This window comes from Callithrix jacchus, chromosome 7, assembly GCF_049354715.1.
Source record: "Callithrix jacchus isolate 240 chromosome 7, calJac240_pri, whole genome shotgun sequence".
Classification (NCBI taxonomy): domain Eukaryota; kingdom Metazoa; phylum Chordata; class Mammalia; order Primates; family Cebidae; genus Callithrix; species Callithrix jacchus.
In genome coordinates, this window is record NC_133508.1 from 121355940 (window position 1) to 121374935 (window position 18996).

Below are 18996 nucleotides of genomic sequence, written 5' to 3' on the forward strand. Positions count from 1 at the left end.
ACAAATGCTAAAAACACATTAGGTAAAATTCAGCATCTTTCAAGATAACTTAGGATAAAAAAGGAAACTTTCTTATCTCAATAAGAGGCATCTACAAAACACTGTCTATGGCTAACATTATAGTAGTTAATGATGAAAAACTGAATGCTTTCTTCCGAAGACTTGGAATAAGGCAAGGATGTTCACTGTCACTACTCTTGTTCAACATTTGCACTGTGAATTTGCACTGTAAGACATATAAGGCATACAGATTAGAAATAAACAATTTCTGTAGAAAGATGACATGACTGCCTACATAGAAAATTCCAAGAAATCTACAAAGTCTCCTGAAACTGAGTTTAGCACCAGTAATTTTGAAATATAATAATGTATAGTAGCAATGAACAATATATTAGATTAATGCAAAAGTAATAGAGGTTTTTGCCATTGAAAGTAATGGTGAAAACAGCAATTACTTTGGCAGCAACCTAATAAAACATTTTTAAAGTACTGTTTTCAATAGCTCCAATTTTAAAAATACTTAGGTATAAATCTAACAAAAAAAGTTCAAGATCTGTATGTTGAAAACTATAAAACAATGATGAAAGAAAACAGAAAACCCAAGTAAATGAAGAGACATGCTATGATTATGGATTGAAAGACTCAATATAATTAAGGTATCATTTCTTCCAATAAATAGAATCCAAATAAAATCCCAGCAATATTATATTGGTAGACATAGATAAACTGATTTTAAAATTTATACCTGAAGGTGAAGAAACTGTAATTCCCCAACAACTCAGAAAAAAAGGAAAAAGCATAGATTTACACTATCAGATTTCAGACTTACTAGAAAGCTATGGTAATCAAGACAGTGTAGTATTGGTGAAAGAGCTGACACATATATAGATTAGTGAAAGAGAATGGAGAATCCGGAAATAGATTCACACAAATATGGTCAATTGATTTTTGATAAAGATGCAAATAAAATTTAGCAAATAGATATATAAATTATGCTAATTCCTTACAATGGAATACTATTCAGCCATAAAAATGAGTGCACTAGTAAGATGCACAACATAGATAAATCACATTTGCTATACTATACTGAATTAAAGAAGGCAATCTGAAAAGGTTGCATAGTCTATAAATCCACTTATATATAACATTCTGGAAAAAGGAACACTATTACCCTAAAACCTTTATACGAATAGCAGGAGTTATAGTCATGCCATTTGTCCTCCACATGGAGCAAATACATCATTTACACATTAAATATGTTTTCGTGTTTTTCTTTTCTTCAGTGTTTAAACTCTAAAGTACGTAGTTCTGCTTGGCCCCAACAGGATTGTAACAAACATGGACAATGAAATTGAATGGCTGTAGGTGATCATCTTAATGAAAACCTTTTCAGCAAATTTTCAGACCTAGGACAATATATCTAAGAATCAATCGTACCCACCACTAATCTTTCACCCCCACTTCTTCACCCTTATTTGGAAAATAACAGCATTAAAAAAAATGTTTACTGCTTGTGTAATCAGTGTCCTGCAGTACAAGGAACCCTAATCTAGGAGTTTGAAGACCTAGGTGACTTTGGGCAAGTGACTTAATGTTTATAAATTTATTTTTTGCATCTTAAAACAAGGATAATAATACCTGCGCTGCTTACTTTAAGGATCTTATTTGCCTTTCAATAATATCAAAATGGTTTTACAGAGCAAATCACTTTATATGTTGTAAAGTGCTTGGTAAGTATGTCATCACTATTGTTAAATAGAAGAAACCAGTATTTTGTAGTATTTTATGACAACTAAAGCTGGTTCAACTCTGGAAATTTCTATAATTTTAAAAATTAATGCAGAATGAATGAGGAATAAAATCAACCTCATGAAGTTGATTACACTCTAGTTTTAAAATCTTATTTAACTACAAGATAAGCTATTCTGGCAAATTCTGGGTGCATGGCAGGACATTTAGTGCAAATTAAAGTTATGGAAACACCATTAGGAAGAATAAAAAGCAGTATACTTCTTAAAATTAATTTCACTTATGAAGAAATTCATAGTTTTAGTTAAAACTGCAGTTGTTTCTTTCTAGCAGTAGATGCCAGTAGAGTTCTTCTTTTTTTTTTTATTTATTTTTTAATCAAGAATCAAATATCCTAAGCACTTTCATAGCAATAGCTTCCTGGTCACATTTCCATATGTAGAAACATTGCTCTAAAGATTAAATATTCTATTTTCTGGAAGGACTTGATTACAAATTGAAACAATTTTATTTTTTAAGCTGTGCAGATTTAAAGTATAATGTTTTCAGGATGAACTCATCTAGTGAAGTTTACTCTTTTTGCTATAGTAATTTTGTTTTAAAGCTTATGCATTGTTTTAATCAGTGTTCTAGTTAGGAATCTGCAGTTTCTGTACTTGAGCAACATTGAATATAAATTTAAAATCTGGCTAGACGTGTTAAAAATTAATATGGTCGAGCCGAAATGTTCGGATTAGTTTGTGTATTTGGCAATGGCATACCATGAGTGTAATATTTTGGGGAGGTTAATATGTCAGAAAAGTGAATGATTAAAGGGGATGATTCGAAGCAGAGAAAACAGTAAGTTATTTTAAGAAATCTGCATTGGCACTGAATAAAAATGTAATTCAAAGAATGAATAAAATTTAGTAACAATATAGAGAAAAAAGGAGAAGTTCGGTATCAGTTCTATTGCTGTTGTCTATATGTGAGCAGTTGGTGCTTGTTGGATTATCTATGGTCCTATCATAAATAAAATTCAAACATTTTCAAGTATTTGATGATTCTACTTTAGACCTTTAAATAGTTAAAAATGAGAGGATACTTCTTTCTACATGTTTATTGAGTATGTCATACATGCATTTCATTTGTGAATTCAAGTATCTCACAATTTAGGGTCATATAAATTGATAAAGAATACCTTTTAACATAATATTATAAGATGACTGAAAACAAAGGAGCAAAGTTTATCTTCCTAGTAAGTGGGAGACTTCACTGAAGAGGTGACATTTGAACCGAGCCTTGAAGATGATTAGAATTTCCTTCATTAGAGCAAGTCAAGGGAATTCAGTAATTTTATTCATTTCTTCCCTTACAGTGTCAGCCTATGCTCTGCAGATGTTTATTGAAGACTACAGACATTTAATCAGTGTCTGTGTTATATAAGGCACTACCAGATGTTAAGAAACAAGTTATTGTTATGCACAAATAATATTTATACATAAAGCTACAAATTTAAGAAGTTTATCTTATAGATACTATTGCATATCTGTTTAGATTGATATAAATTTTATTACACAAAAAGAAGTATATAGAAATTAGCTGTTACTGTGGCAAAATTCATTGGTGTTTTGTTAATAAATTGTTATGCACACACAATATTTATACATAAAGCTACAAATTTAATTTAGATTATAGATGCTGTTACATATTTGTTTAGATTTATACAAATTTCATTACACAAAACAAAATACACAAATGAGCTGTTACATGGCAAAATTCATTAGTCAGTGTTTTCTTATTAACTTTGTATGTAGTCCTAATTTAATTACATTATTGTTCCTATTTATTGTACTTGTCATTACTGTTTCTATTTTTCATGTTTGTCAAACAGTTGGCAGTAAATCTGAACTAAGATTTTTTAAGATAGATTGTTTTAGATAGATCTTTTTTATTCCTTTCCTTCCCTTCCTTTTTATTCCCCACCCCTCCCCTCTGCCTCCAAAGAAAACCACACAAATTTCTTACCCTTTAGTGCCAAAAAACAAGTACTCAAAATGTTTGTTAAATGCCACCAGTTACTTTCATTCCTGAAAATCAACAAGGCAAATTTTATTTACTTTTAATCAAAAGAGATGTTTTGCCCAAGTGCGGTGCCTCATGCTTGTAATCACAGCACTTTGGGAGACCAAGGTGGGCATATCGTTTGAGGCCAGGAATTTAAAACAACTTTTGGCCTGGCCAACATGGCGAAACCCCATCTGTATTGAAAATACAAAAAATTGGCCAGGCGTGGTGGCGGCACACGCCTTGTAATCCCAGCTTCTCGGGTGACTGAGGGGCAAGGGCGAAACCCCATCTCTACTAAAAATACAAAAATTAGCCAGGCATGGTGTCACGAGCCTGTAATTGCAGCTACTCAGTGGCTAAGGGACAAGAATCACTTGAACCCAGGAAGCGGAGGTTGCAGTGAGAGGAGATTGCACCACTGTGCAGTCTGTCTGGGCAACAGAGCAAAACTCTGTTGATGTTGTTGTTGAGAGAGAGAGAGAGAGAGAGAGAGAGAGAGAGAGAGAGAGAGAGAGATGTTTCTAAGTGAGATCACTAAATCAGGGATTTAGGTAAGTAGTAGTCTTCAGTGGTAAGATTTTAAAATTAGCATGTCTCAGCCAACTAGAAAGAACATTTTTTTCTCTCAATTGAAATTTCTTGGTATGGCGGATTTTATGTAATTTAAATCTTGTATTTTGTTATTTTTTTCAAATTTTAGAATGTTTTAAAATATACTCCTGGTAATAGATGTATATCAGCAGATTATAAGTTTGATAAGCAATACTGACATACTAAGTGTCTGTAGTTCTGTATGTATTAGACCTAAATCAATGTATTAGAAACTTTCCATTTTTAAAAGTGCTATTTCAGATTGTTTTATTTATATGTTTTATAAATTTGTTTTGTAATATCCATTTCATACTAGTTTTTTTGATGAAAAGTTAGCTGTTTATAAGGATTCATAAAATCTGTATATTAGTTGATTTCCTAGAAAAAAATACAGCCTGTCTTTAGCATGTTGTATTTGGAGGACAGCTTGGCCTTCAGTTGTTTGCATAGACTTGTCATACATGTTTAACTAGTTTTATTTAAATGTTCAGCCTACTAGTTTTATATTTAATGCTCTCATTGCATTGACCTGTATATTAATATTAAAACACCCAAACACAAAGCCTTTTAGGCAGATATTGCAAGTTTTTAAAATCCTCATCTCTAGCTGAGATGAAAAGTGTTTTGCTAAGAAAAGCTCAGTAATGTGCTGTTTTATATTAACAGGAAACAGAACAGCAGTAGTGGTTTGAATACCCTGCAAACAGGAAGTTTGAGACATGCATAGCTCTTAGCTTCTGTGTAAGAAGTTGTGAGCTCTTTCTGGGAATATTTGCAGTTACATTAAGTAAAGTGTAAATGCACATGAATGGCAGCTTATAGAGAACCACCTTGTAACCAGTATACAGGTACAACTACAGCTCTTCAGAAATTGGAAGGTTTTGCTAGCCGGTTATTTCATAGACACTCCAAAGGTACTGCACATGATCAGAAAACAGCTCTGGAAAATGACAGCCTTCATTTCTCTGAACATACTGCCTTATGGGACAGATCAAGTAAGTTTTATTTTTTAAATGCTACGTTATAACTAGCAGCTAAAATGGTAATTGGAGTTTTACAATCAAACATAAAGAACCCTCTTTTGTTTGTCGTTTTCTAATTTTCACAAGGACATTTTACAAGATAAAGTTAAAAGAATTCCACAAAAACTTGATTGTAAGTTGAACTGAATCATGCAGCTTTCATCGTTGTATGGTTTTATTTCTGACAATTTAAGTTCAATATCGGTGACAGAGTTTTCTACAAAATACTTAAGATTTAGAAACAATCATCTGTTTACTTCTTAAAATGTTTTGTATTTTTAAGCTTTAAACTTTGAAAGGGCAACAAGACTCTTGAATTTATAATTAGATTTCTATTGTGTTTGCCATGTTTTTATTTTTAAATGCATGGGTGAAAGTTATTTCAGTTTTACAAACAGGAATTTAAAAAATAAAACCATAATTATTCTATTTAAATTCTTACATTTATAACATGGCTATCAAAACTTTATATTTCATGTTATTTATACATATGACTGAAATGCAGGAAAAAATTGATTATGCATGAATCGCATTCCTTCCAGGCACATTAAAATGTTTGGACTTACTACTTTGCTTAACTGGTACCATGGAACCATTTTTGGTGCCATACACTCTAAAAGATAAGTTGCACATATAAACAATACTAGTGCCGCCATTCTTCATCTCACCTTGGACCCTCCTTAATGTATTTTTGTCACTCCGATTAGAGGAACAATAGAATTACCCTTGAAACTTTTGCCCTCTTTGGTGTGTTTGTTTGATCATCAGATAGCACTAGGGTTTGATCTTTCTGTTTATGTATTCGATAGCAGTTAAGGAAGAAAATTCAGTTTAACAACAGCCAAGCAAAATCAAGAATGGCTTATAAAAGTTACTTATAGGTTTATACAGCACCTTAACAGTGTTATAGAAGCTTATTTGAATTAATTTTTTACTGAATCAGAAATTTTTTTACATTCTTCAAACTATTTTAGGGAGATTGAGGAAGAACATATATTTGTACACTTTTTTCCACTTAAAAGGTTTTGGGTTAAAGTAGTCTTTACTTTATAGCAAGTTGATGGATTAGGAATATGAATTATATATATACATACATATATATAAAATCAAGTTAATGAACTGTTGAATATTGAAATAATGACATATTATTAAACTTTACCATGTAACAGTAACAATAGCTTATTAATTGTTATCTTTGCCTTATTCTTTTAAATTGCAGTCTCCTAAATCCTTTTGAAAATTATTTATGCATTTCAAATATATTTTAATTTAAAGTTAAATGAGGAATAAAGACAGAATTGAATTAATTTCTGTTTCATTAATACCTGCTCCTTGTATAGTGGATGTTTAGTAAAAATGTCTCAAATAAATTAATGTTAGGGGTTTTTAATAATTAAAAGGTATGTTTGAACTAGACTTTCACCACTTTTTAAATGTATGGGACCTGCAATGCTTTCTAAAACACATTTTAAAATCTAGTAATGGAAAATAGTATAAGCCATGGTTTCTATTGGAAAAACAGACTGATAAAATGCTGTTTTTCATTTATTTTTAATCGTGAAGTCAAAACAAATAAAATCATTGTTCACAAAAAATTAGGAGCAAACCATGTAGCCCTGCAAATAATATACATGGTGTAAGAAATACTTAAAGATTAACTGAATGTTCATTAAAGTATTCCTTTACTTGACTCTCCTTTTTATATCCCCAAATACCATAGTAGAGATAATAATTTTATATCTAAGGATGAGTATGGTAGCATGAAGCTCTAATTATGAAATGTGTTGATATGGAGGAGAAAACAGTGATAGAGCTGAAATAGAGGAATCCTATCATTTCAAAATTCCGAGGTTTATTTTTATGGTGAAAACATAATTTTTATTCATTTGGCAAATTAGCTATAGAAGGAGTTCTGACTGTACAAAGTTTCATATGAACCACATTCTTCAAAGCTTCCTAAAGCAGTTTACTTGTATGACTCGTTTGACAAGAAAGGGGAATGTAATGTCTCCTGATGATAAACACTGAATATATTTGTTCCTAAAGTGTTTTTTTAAATGAAATCAACTAAGCATAGAAACTATACCAAGTTACAAAAAAATTAAGTTCATAAACTGTTGTATAAAAATTGATTACTAATTTAGGAGATATGAAATGCATCAAGCTTTAATCCAAGTTTCTTTCTTGTCCAGTGACATTATATGTAGGAAGAAACACAGAACAAAGACCACATAGTGGTCTCCAGGTGTTTCATCCTTTACTGTTAAACTTACAGAAATTCATGTTTGATTAAATAAATGTGTAACAGCTAATTGCATGCACATATAAATACATGAAGTTCATAGAAAAGCATGGAGGAATTCTGCTTTTTGTTCCAACTCAGAATGAATGAGAGTATTGACATTCATTAAGTTCTCTTTCTAGCAAATTTATTATGGTTAGCTTTTTAATCTTCGTTAGATCATAAATGTGTAAAGGTATATAATGCTGACTTAATGAATGTCTAGCTGCAGTATTTTAAGAAGAAAATAGGTCAATGCCATCAAATACTTTTCCTTTCTCCTTTCCCATGAATTGACAGGCTGTTTCTCTTGTAAATGCAAATCCATATTAGTAAATCTTAGATTTAAATATGATATTAAACAAATGAGCAATTTTGATTATGGATATCCTCGCACAAAATTATAAAGTGGTTACAGTAGACCACTTTAGTCAGTTCTACCTTTGCAAATTTTATGCAGTCTCTCAGACAGTTTACCTCCTATTTGTTAGCCCATTGAATCAATATCATTTTAACTTCTCAGCTAAAAGACTTTCTACATTGTCTTTTCAACAGCTTTTCCCACTTGCAACTAACTATTCCATAAGCTTCTTTGTAGTAGTCAATTTCTACTTAATTTCTACTCATTTGGTAAAACTATTTTGAGTATTTACTATATCATAGTAAGCAAGCAAGGTTCTAGGAAATATAAGATCTAGTTTTTATCTTCAAAAAGAAGAGTAGGAAGAGCAAACATAATATTCAAGGCGTGATGAAATAGTTGCTTTAGATGTCTAAGTAGCCTCCTGTGGAAGCTATGTGTGAGAAAAACTATTACTAAAGAGAAAATGGGGACCTTCAAAAACATTAACAAATAATAAAATTTTGAGACCCAGTTAAGAAGATTATTTTAAGAAAATAACATACACAAATATATGAAAATATGAACATTTAGAAATTACTTAAAAGATTTAGTAAGATATTGTCTGGAAAAATTAGTTTCTGGATTTAATTAAAAATTTTCTGTTAGACATCCAGAATTTTGTAGTATGCTATATTAGTGGGGAGCCAATGCATTTTTTAAAGTGCAAAATAATATAATGCAACCTTTGTTAAAAGAGCCTAAAGATTTTAACTAGCATAATACAGGATGAGTTAACTTGCTTACTTTACTACATGGAAATGTATATAGCTACTGTATATTTTCTGTTTTTGCTGGGCATTTAATTAGAAGTAATGCTTTTGACATGGCATGGCAATGAATAGTCAGATAATAGATTCCCTTTATACAGTGCTTATTCAAGATGCTGCTTCTGTCTGGAATTCTCTTTCTTTGATTCCACCAGTGGTAAGGTTTGTCCATACTTTAGGTATCCTCTCAGTTATCATCTCTGTAATAAAACCACCAATGCATCTTATTTATCTATCCTTCATCCTTATTAGAATCTATGCTCTTCCTTATGTTCTTATATCATCTTATACTTAACTTTTAATGTGGTTTGTTCATAGTTTAATGTGGTTTAAAATGTATTACTGTAAATCCTTATGAATCTGCCTCTCATATTTGATTTTGAACACCTTGAAGGCAAATAACTTGTCAGTTTATTTCAGTATTACTAGCATAATTTTCAGTAAATCTTGAGTTATTTGTTAAATTAATGGTAAATAGTGCTGCAGTATTACACAAGTGATCTTCTGCTAATTTCTTTTATTGTGATCTTTGCAATTTATTTTAAAAGCCTATGACCATTAACTAAAAGCAGTCAGATGCTGACCTGGCTCTAGTAAATACCAATTTTTTAGTGTTACCTATGCATTTTTATCATGATTTTTAATAAAAAATTGAGTAATAGGCAGACTTTTAGTAAAACTAAAGTAGTTGGGTTATTAAATGATGTTGAAATCAGGAAATGATTCCATGGGCCGTTTAGCAATGCAAGTACTATATCAAGTGTACTAACATAACCAGAAGCTTTTACTTGCTTGTGCTTTGCAAAAATAGCCATGTGACAGAGTTAGAAGAGAGCTTGCTACTCCAACGTGGTCCCTGTCCAGCATCATTAGCATCTCCTGGGAACTTGTCAGGATGAGGAAACCCAGACCCCTAGACCTACTTAGTCAGAATCTGCATTTTAAGATTTCCCAGCTGATTTACATGCACACTAAGGCATGAGAAGCACTTTTTGTCTAATAACCTTTTAATATGATTTCTAAATGTGTATCTTCACTGGAGAAAATTTTGAAACCACGGGGGAGAAAAAAGTAAAAAAAAACTCACAATTTTGTCAAAAGGTAATGACTGTTACCATTTTTGCATATATACTCTATTTTGTGTATAGACACATAAATTTCTACCAGATCGTTTTTTTTTTTAATTATTTTTTAAGACAGTCTTGCTCTGTCACCCAGGCTGGAGTGCAGTGGTGGGAATCTCAACTCACTGCATGCAGCCTCTGCCTCCCAGGCTCGAGGGATCCTCCCAACTCAGTCTCCTGAGTAACTGGGACTACAGGCACATGCCACTATACCTGGCTAATTTTTTGTATTTTTGGTAGAGGTGGAGTTTCACCATGTTGCCCAGGCTGATGAACTCCTAAGCTCAAGTGATCTGCCTGCCTTGGCCTCCCAAAGTGCTGGGATTACAGGCCTAAGCCACTGCACCCAGCCCAGCTCCAAAATTTGAATCTTTCAATACATAGTGTTTAGTAACATTTTTCCTTATAAGGAATTGTTCTACAATACTATTTTGTATTAAATCAGAAGGATGTGCCATAATTTATTTAACCAATCATTGGCTATCTAGGCTGTTTCTAATGTTTTGCTATTACATTAAGAAATATCATGATAAACATCCTTGTAACTAAATCTTTGTACATATTAGGATTTTTTTATTTTATAGGATAAATTTGAAGAAGTTATGACCATTTTAAGGCTTTTGCATTAAATTAATTGAATCCCCGAAAAACACACATATCTTTTTGGAGTTAATTATTATAGTAATTATTTTTTCATAGATTTATAGCACTTGAGAATGTGTGAAAATAATTATATAACTGCTATCCTTAATGAAATTTAAAAAAAAAAAAGTAAGGCCTGGTGTGGTAGTTTACACCTGTAATCCCAGCACTTTGGGAGGCTGAAGTGGGCAGATCACTTGAGGTCAAACATTTGAGACCAGCCTGGCCAACATGGTGAAATGCTGTCTCTACTAAAATTACAAAAATTAGCCAGGTGTGATGGCACACACCTGTAATCTCAGCTACTCGGGAGGCTGAGGCAGGAGAATCACTAGAACCCAGGAAGCAGAGGTTGCAGTGAGCCAATGTCATGCCACTCACTGTACTCCAGCCTGGGCGACAGAGACTCCGTCTCAAAAAATTAAAAAATGAAAATAAAGTGAAAAAATGAAAACACATTTAACATTATAAAATTTATTCTCAAAACAATATATTTAAAAATTAAAAAATATAATGGCCCAGTATACTTCCTTCTGTTACAACTACCAGTATCATGGTAAGAACATTATATGTTTGAATATTTGTCCCCTCCAAATCTTATGTTGAAATGTGATACCCAGTGTTGGAGGTGGGACCTAGTGGGAGGTGTTTGGGTCTTCAAGGAAGATCCCTCATAAATGGCTTGGTTTCCTCCAAATGGGTAATGAGCAGGTTCTCACTCTATTAGTTTATGCAATAATTGGTTGTTTAAAAAAAAAAAACAAAAACATAGCACCTCCCCATCTCTCTTGCTCCCTCTCTTGGCTTTGTGACATGCCTGCTCCCTCTTTGCCTTCTGCCACGATTGAAAGCTTCCTGAGGCCCTCATCAATAGCACATGTTGGCACTATGCTTCTTGTACAGTCTATAGAACCATGAGCCAAAATAAATCTATAAATTATTCTGCCTCAGGTATTTCTTTATAGTAATGCCAAAATAGACCAATCCATAACAAAAATCTGGATGTGGAAAATATGGATTTGATCATTTAGCTCTATTCTTTGTAAGTTGAACCTAGAAAGTTTACTTCTTCTCCCGTTCTCCTCAGCTTTATAAATGTATACTTGACAAATAAAATTGCATATATTTATGATGTAAAACATGATGGTTCAATATAAGTATACATTGTGAAATGACTAAAACAAATGAATATCCATCACCTCACATGGTTTTTTTTTTTTCACAGAAAAAGTTTAAGAATGAATCTCAGCAATTTTCATGTATATTCATCCCTCAGAGATAGTGCGGGTCTAATTCCAGACTACCACAACATAGCTAAAGTCACCGTAAAGCAAGTCACACACATTTTTTTGTTTCCCAGTGCATTTAAGTTATATTTACAATGTAGTCTATTCAGTGTGCAATAACATTACATCTTTTTAAAGCATATATCTTAATTTGAAATTATTGCTAAAAAAACTGATGATCATCTCAGCTTTCAGTGAGTCCTAATTTTTTTGCTTGCAGAGGGTCTTGCCTTGATTTTTGGTTGCTGATTGATCAAAGTGGTGGTTGCTAAAGGTTGGAATGGCGGTGGCAATTTCTTAAAATAAGACAACAACTAAGTGACACATCGACTAAGTCTTTTCATAAAAGATTTCTCTGTAGCATGTGATATTTTTGGTAGCATTTTACCCACAGTAGAACTTATTTTAAAATTTGAGTCAGTTCTCTCAAATATTGTTACTGCTTTACCAACAATATTGATGTAATATTCTAAATACTCAGTTGTCATTTCAATAATCTTCATAGCATCTTCACCAGAAATAGATTCCATCCCAAAAAACTACTTTCTTTGTTCATCTGCAAGAAGAACTCCTCATCCGTTAAAGGTTTATCATGAGATTGCTGCAATACAGTCACATAACCAGGCTCCACTTTTAATCCTAGTTATCTTGTCATTTTTATCACATCTGCAGTGACTTTCTCCACTGAAATTTTAAGCCATTAAACTTTTCTGTGAGACTTGGAAACAACTTCTTCCAAACTCCTGTTAATGTTGATATTCTGACCTCCTCCCATAAATCACAATGTTTTTAACGGCATCTGGAATGACTCCTTTTCAGAAGGTTTTTAATTTACTTTGCCCAAATCCATCAGAGTAATCACTATCTGTGACACCTATAGCTGTATAAAATATATTTCTTAAATAATAAGACCTAAAAGTCAAAATTACTTCTTAATCTATGACTGCAGAATGAATGTTGTATTAGCCATGAAAACATCATCATCTCCTTGTACATCTGCATTAGAGCTCTTGGGTGATCAGGTGCATTGTCAATTAGCGCTAATATTTTAAAAGGAATCTTTTTCTGAGTAGTTCCCAATGGTGGGCTTAAAATAGTAAACCATGCTGCAAACAGATAATGCTGTCATCTAGTCTTTCTCATTCCATTTATAGATTATAGATTTAGCATAGTTCTTGAGGGCACTAACATTTTTGGAATGGTAAATGAATGTTGGCTTCAACTTGCAGTCACCAGATGTATTAGCCCCTAGTGAGAATCAGCCTGTCCTTTGAAGCTTTGAAGCCTGGCATTGTCTTCTCTCTAACTAGGAAAGTTCTACATAGTATCTTCTTCCAGTAGAACACTGTTTTGTCTGCCTTAAAAATCTGTTGTTGAGCCCCATTCATCAATTACTTTAGCTAGATCTTCTGGATAACTTGGTGCAGTTTCTCCATTTGCACTTGCTGCTTCATCTTGTACTTTTATGTTATAGAAATGGCTTCTTTCCTTTAAACCTCACGAACCAACTTCTGCTAGATTCAGACTTCTGCAGCTTCCTCACCACTCTTAGCCTTTATAGACTTGAAGAGCGTCAAGGCCTTGTTCTCAATTAGGCTTTGGCTTACGGAAATGCTTTCACTGGTGTGATCTTTCCAGATCACAGCAACTTTCTCTATATCAGCAATAAGGCTGTTTGCCTTATCATTAGTGTGTTCACTGGAGCAGCACTTTTCATTTCCTTCAAGAAATTTTTTCTTTCGCATTCTCACCTTGGCTGTTTGGTGCAAGAGGCCTAGCCCTTGGCCTATCTCAGCTTTCAACATATCATCAGTACTAGGCTTAATCATTTCTAGCTTTTTATTTGAAGTGAGAGATGTGCAATTCTTCCTTTCATCTGAACACTAAGAGGCCATGTAAGGTTATTAATCGGTGTACTTTCAGTATTACTGTGTCTCAGGGAATAGGAGGGCCCAAGGAGAGGGAGAGAAATGGGGGACCCGCTGGTGGGTAAAGCTGTCAGAGCACACACAACTTTTATCAATTTAGTTCACCATTTTTATGAGTGCAGTTTGTGGTGTCCTAAACAATTACAATAGTAACATCTGAACACAGATTGCCATAACACATACAATAATAATGAAAAAGTTTGAAATATTGTGAGAATTATTAAAAGGTGACACAGAGACGTGAAGTGAGCACATGCTGTAGGAAAAATGGAACCAATAGATTTGCCTGACACGAGGTTGCCCCAACCCTCAATTTGTAAAAAGTGCAGTATCTGCTGAGTGCAATAAAGTGACATGCAATAAAATGAAGGATATACCTGTATTGATGCATTATTATTAAATGCAATCATCATGCTATATGATGATTCTCCAGGACTTATCCATCCTGTCCAACTGAAATTTTGTACCCTTTAACCAACATCTTCCAAATCTTCCTTCCCTGAACCTTCCCATCCTTCAGCTCCTGACAACCAGCATTGTATTCTCTGCTTCTGCAATTTTGACATTTTTAGATTCCACATGTGTGAAATTATGCAATATTTGTCTTTCTGTGTCTGCCTTATTTCACTTAGTATAATGTCCTCCAGGTTCATTCACGTTATCACAAATGAAATAATTTCCTTCTTTCTTAAGGCTGAATAGTGTATTCCACTGTGTAGTTATATACCACATTTTTAATCTATTCACCTATCAATGGAAATGCACATGGATGCCATATCTTGTGAATAATGCTATAATGAACATGGGAGTACAGATATCTCTTAGACCTACTGATTTCATTTCCTTTGGATACATACTTAGAAGATTGCTAGATCATATGGTGGTTCTATTTTTAATTTTTTGAGGTTTCCTCATACTGTTTTCTGTAATGGCTGTACTAATGTATCTTCTCACCAACAATGTGCAAGGGTTCTCTTTTCCCCACATCTTAACCAATGCTTATCTTTTGTCTTTTTCATAATAGCCATTCTAACATATGTGAGGTAATAGTTTGTTGTGGTTTTAATTTTTATTACCCTCATGATTAGTGATGTTGAGCATTTTTTATATACCCATTGACCATTTTTATGTCTGATTTTGAGAAATGCCTATTCAGGTCCCTTGCCCATTTTTTAAATCGGGTTATTTGTTTTCTTGCTATTGAGTGTTTTGAGTTCCTTACACATTTTTTAATATTAACTCCTTATTAGATACGTGGTTTGCAAGTATTTTCTCTCATTCGATAGGTTCTCTCTTCACTGTCGATTGCTTTCTTTTTGTGCAAAAGCTTTTAGTTTGATCCAATGAACAAACCAATAAGGAATATAGAGACTGAATAACTAATCAAAAAACCCCCAACAAAGTAAAACCCAGTAGTACTTCATGGCTTCATATGTAAATTTCTATCATTTAAGGAAGAATAATGCCGGTCCTTCTCAAACACTCCCAAAGTAACTGAAGAGCGGGGAATACTTCCAAACTCATTTACCAGGCCAGCATTGCTCTGATACCAAAGCCGGACAAGGACACTGCAAAAGAAAATCATAGGCCAACATCCTAAGGAATATAAATGGAAAAATTCTCAACAAAAATCTAGCAAATTAAGTTCAACAGCACATTAAAGGATCATACACCACAATCAAGGATGGTTCAACATATGCAAGTCAACATGTGTGATACACTATTGAATGAAGGATAAAAGTTATATATAGTCATCTCAATAGACACAGAGAAAGCTTTTGAGAATCTTTAACATTCTTTTATGATGAAAACTCTCAAAAAGTTAGTGATAGAACTACTGTACTGCAACATAATAAAGGCTATATAGGATAAGCCCACAGCTAACATCATACTCAATAGTGGTGAAAAGATTAAAGCTTTTCATGAATAAGGAAAGGATGCCCACCTGTTACCACTTCTACTCAATATAATACTGGAAGTCCTAGCCAGAGTAATTAGGCAATAAATAAATAGCATCTAAATTGGAAAGGAAGAAGTAGAATCTTATACATGTGCAAATATTATATATAAAAAACCCTGAGGACTCTACCAAAAAAACTGTTAAAATTAACATTCAATAAAGATGCAGGATACAAAATTAAAATACATAAATCAGTAGTGTTTCTGCATACCAACAGTGAACTATGGAAAAAAGAAATCAAGAAAGCAGTTCTTTTTACAAGATCACAAAAAATGCGTAGGAATAAATGTAACCAAAGCAGTGAAAGATTTGTACACTAAACTTTTTAAAACTAAAAACTAAGATTTGAAAACTAAAGCATTTAGGAAGAAAGTGAAGAAAACATAATGAATGGAGCTATCTAATGTTCATGGATCTGAAGAATTAATATTATTTAAATGCCCTCAGTATTCAGAGTGATCTACTGATTAATGCCATCTCTTTCAAAGTTTCAGTGACAATTTTCACAAAAATAGAAAAAAAATCCTAAAACTTGCATAGAACCACAAAAGACCTTAATAGCCAAAGCAATCTTGAACAAAAACTTTTTCCACTTTTAAAAGTTGATCTGTTAGTAGTAGCAGGTGATCTGAGAGACAAATAACTTTGAAAATAAGATGTCATTCAGAAAGAAATAAGTTGAACAGGAAGAATGACATGTTTTCTGAGAGATTGAATATTACTTGCATCTTCTAAAACCATGGTTGCTTTTAGCTCTGATTTCTAGTTATTGTTATTTAACAAGTATGGCTCACTTGAGATACAAATAAGTTGTCATCTTTTAAATATTTAGTTTAATCACTGACACACTTGTCTATTCAAATTAGCAAGACTTCCAAGGAGGTCTTTTCTTAGAGTCTTCTTTCAGCTGCTTCAAATATTGCTATATTCCTAGGAGTTTACTCATTCCAAGGAGACGAATTTGCTTTCCAAAAGTTAGTTGAAGAAAGAGATGGGGATTTTCTTTTTTTGAGATGGAGTCTTGATTTTTATTTTTATATTTTGGAGACAGGGTCTTGCTCTGTTGCCCAGGCTAGAGTGCAGTGATGTATCATGACTCACTGTAGGCTTGTTCTCTTGGGCTCGAGCTATCCTCCTACCTCAGTCTCTCAACTGGCTGGGAATATAGATTCATGCCACTGTGCTAGGCTACTTTTTTTTTAAGTTTATTTTTTGTAGAGACGAGATCTTATTGTGTTGCCCGGACTGTTCTTGAACTCCTGGGGCAAGCAATCTCCTGTGTTAGCCTCCTAAAATGCTGGAATTGTAGGCATGAACATATAAGCTAGTGATATCATTTTCAGCTGCTGTTGATTTTACCACTGGTACATTGTGTCATGATTTAAAAGTGGCCTCAACAAATTTTATGTATCCTTGCTCTTGTTGATGTGATGCAACTGATCCTTGCAGAGACCTCAGTGGTTCTTAATGACAGGATGATTCACTCTTTAGTATTATGTTCATTCAAGGGTTATGTCAAAGGATTTCATTTCCTTAATTTATACTCATATGCTTAGTCATCTAGGCTTTCTTGCCAAGTTGGATGTGTGAGAAGGTACTTTCAGCCCATCCCCACACTGTACCAGAATTAGCCTTTCTTTCTTAAAATCTAGTCCAGGGATAGCAAGCTAGTGGTCTGTGAACCAGACGCAACTTGCGGATATGTTTTGTTTAGTTCTCATGGTATTTTTTCAATTGAATTTTATATCATTATATGAAAATATGAAATAACCATGATTTTAAATCAAGAGATTCATTTAAGTATCTGGACTTTGATATGCTTGAACCATTGGAGAAACTGATTTCAGTGGCCTCTAATTCTATCATGAGAAAAAAATGGGTTGCACTGAATAATTGTCCTCTTTAATCAGATATACACTATCTGATTTGCTGCAGCCTTCACTACTTCAGTTGCTTTATCTGCCTGGCCTCTGTAGACACTTGGATTTAGCCTACAATGTTTCTACTTTTCAGCCTGAATCACCAACCCAGATTCTCCTTTCTTCTTTGATAAAGCCTCCTTAAGCATATCTTCCTACTCGTGAGCCACAGACCTATCACTAAAATCCATGAAAGAGATTTTTGTAATTCTGAACCTCAGAGAGGATGGAGTCTAGGAGTTGATCCCTTTCAGAATTCCTGTTTTGTTTTTTTATGCAGATCTATTTACCTTCTTTCCCTTAGTTCTCTCTGTTTACCACAAAGTATTGAGAAGAAACAGCCTTTACAAACCCTCAAAAGATTTTTGTTAGATCATTCTCCCAAGGTAATGGATGCCTACCAGTCTTACATTTGCATAAATTGTCCACTGAAATGATTCTTCCCATGGCAAAGACCTGTTTCAAGCAAACTGTTTCTTCCTTGGTAGAGAAGCATTTGACAACTTTTTTTAAAAAAAATGGAGGTGTTTTCATTACCATATAACTTACTCATTGTAAGTGTATAATTCAATATTAATTAGTAAATTTAAGGATTTGTGCAACCATTCGCACAAATCAGTTTTAGAACATTTATGTCACCCACAAAGTTATTTCATTACCCATATCCAGTCAATCCCCACTCTCACCTCAACCTCAGATAAACACTGATCTGCTTTATGTCTCTATAGATTTTCATTTCTGGATATTTTATATAAATGAAATTATATAATATGTAATCTTTTGATTTTGGCTTCTTTCATTAGAATAGTATTTTTGAGGTTCATCCATGTTTTATATTAATAGTTGGTTCTGATTTATTGAATTATAATATGTTGTATGGATATAATACATTTTGTTTATCCATTCTGCAACTGATGCACGTAAGAATTGATTTGTTTATGGTTATTTGGATAATGTTGCTATAAATATTTGAAAACAAGTCTGTGTGGACATATTTTTTTATTTTTCTTGGGTAGATATCTACAAGTAGAAATTTCTAGGTATATGTTAAATTTATGTTTTAAAGAAACTGCCAAACTGTTTCGCAAAGTGGTGGTACCATTTTACATTTTCACCAGTAATGTAAGAGGGTTCCAGTTTTTTCACATGCTCATCAACACTTGGTATCATCAGCCTTGTTTTGTTGTTGTTGTTGTTTCTGAAACAAAGTCTGACTCTGTCACCCAAACTGGAGTGCAGTGGCACAGTCTCAGCTCACTCTTCCTCCAGGTTCAA

The 18996-nt window shown here is 33.2% G+C and overlaps 1 protein-coding gene across 3 annotated transcripts in view; it reads left to right on the forward strand.

The window, feature by feature from the left end:
* The window catches only part of PRKACB (protein kinase cAMP-activated catalytic subunit beta), a 162498-nt gene that overhangs the window by 58467 nt on the left and 85035 nt on the right, over positions 1-18996 (forward strand). The window contains exon 1 of one of the 3 annotated variants that reach the window (XM_002751009.5): positions 5104-5384. The exons of the other annotated variants lie outside the window; for them this stretch is intronic. Within the exon in view, the coding sequence (XP_002751055.1) occupies positions 5198-5384 (187 nt within the window). The 5' untranslated portion in view covers positions 5104-5197. Of the gene's footprint in view, positions 1-5103; positions 5385-18996 lie in introns of those variants that run through there. 3 annotated transcript variants of the gene reach the window in all.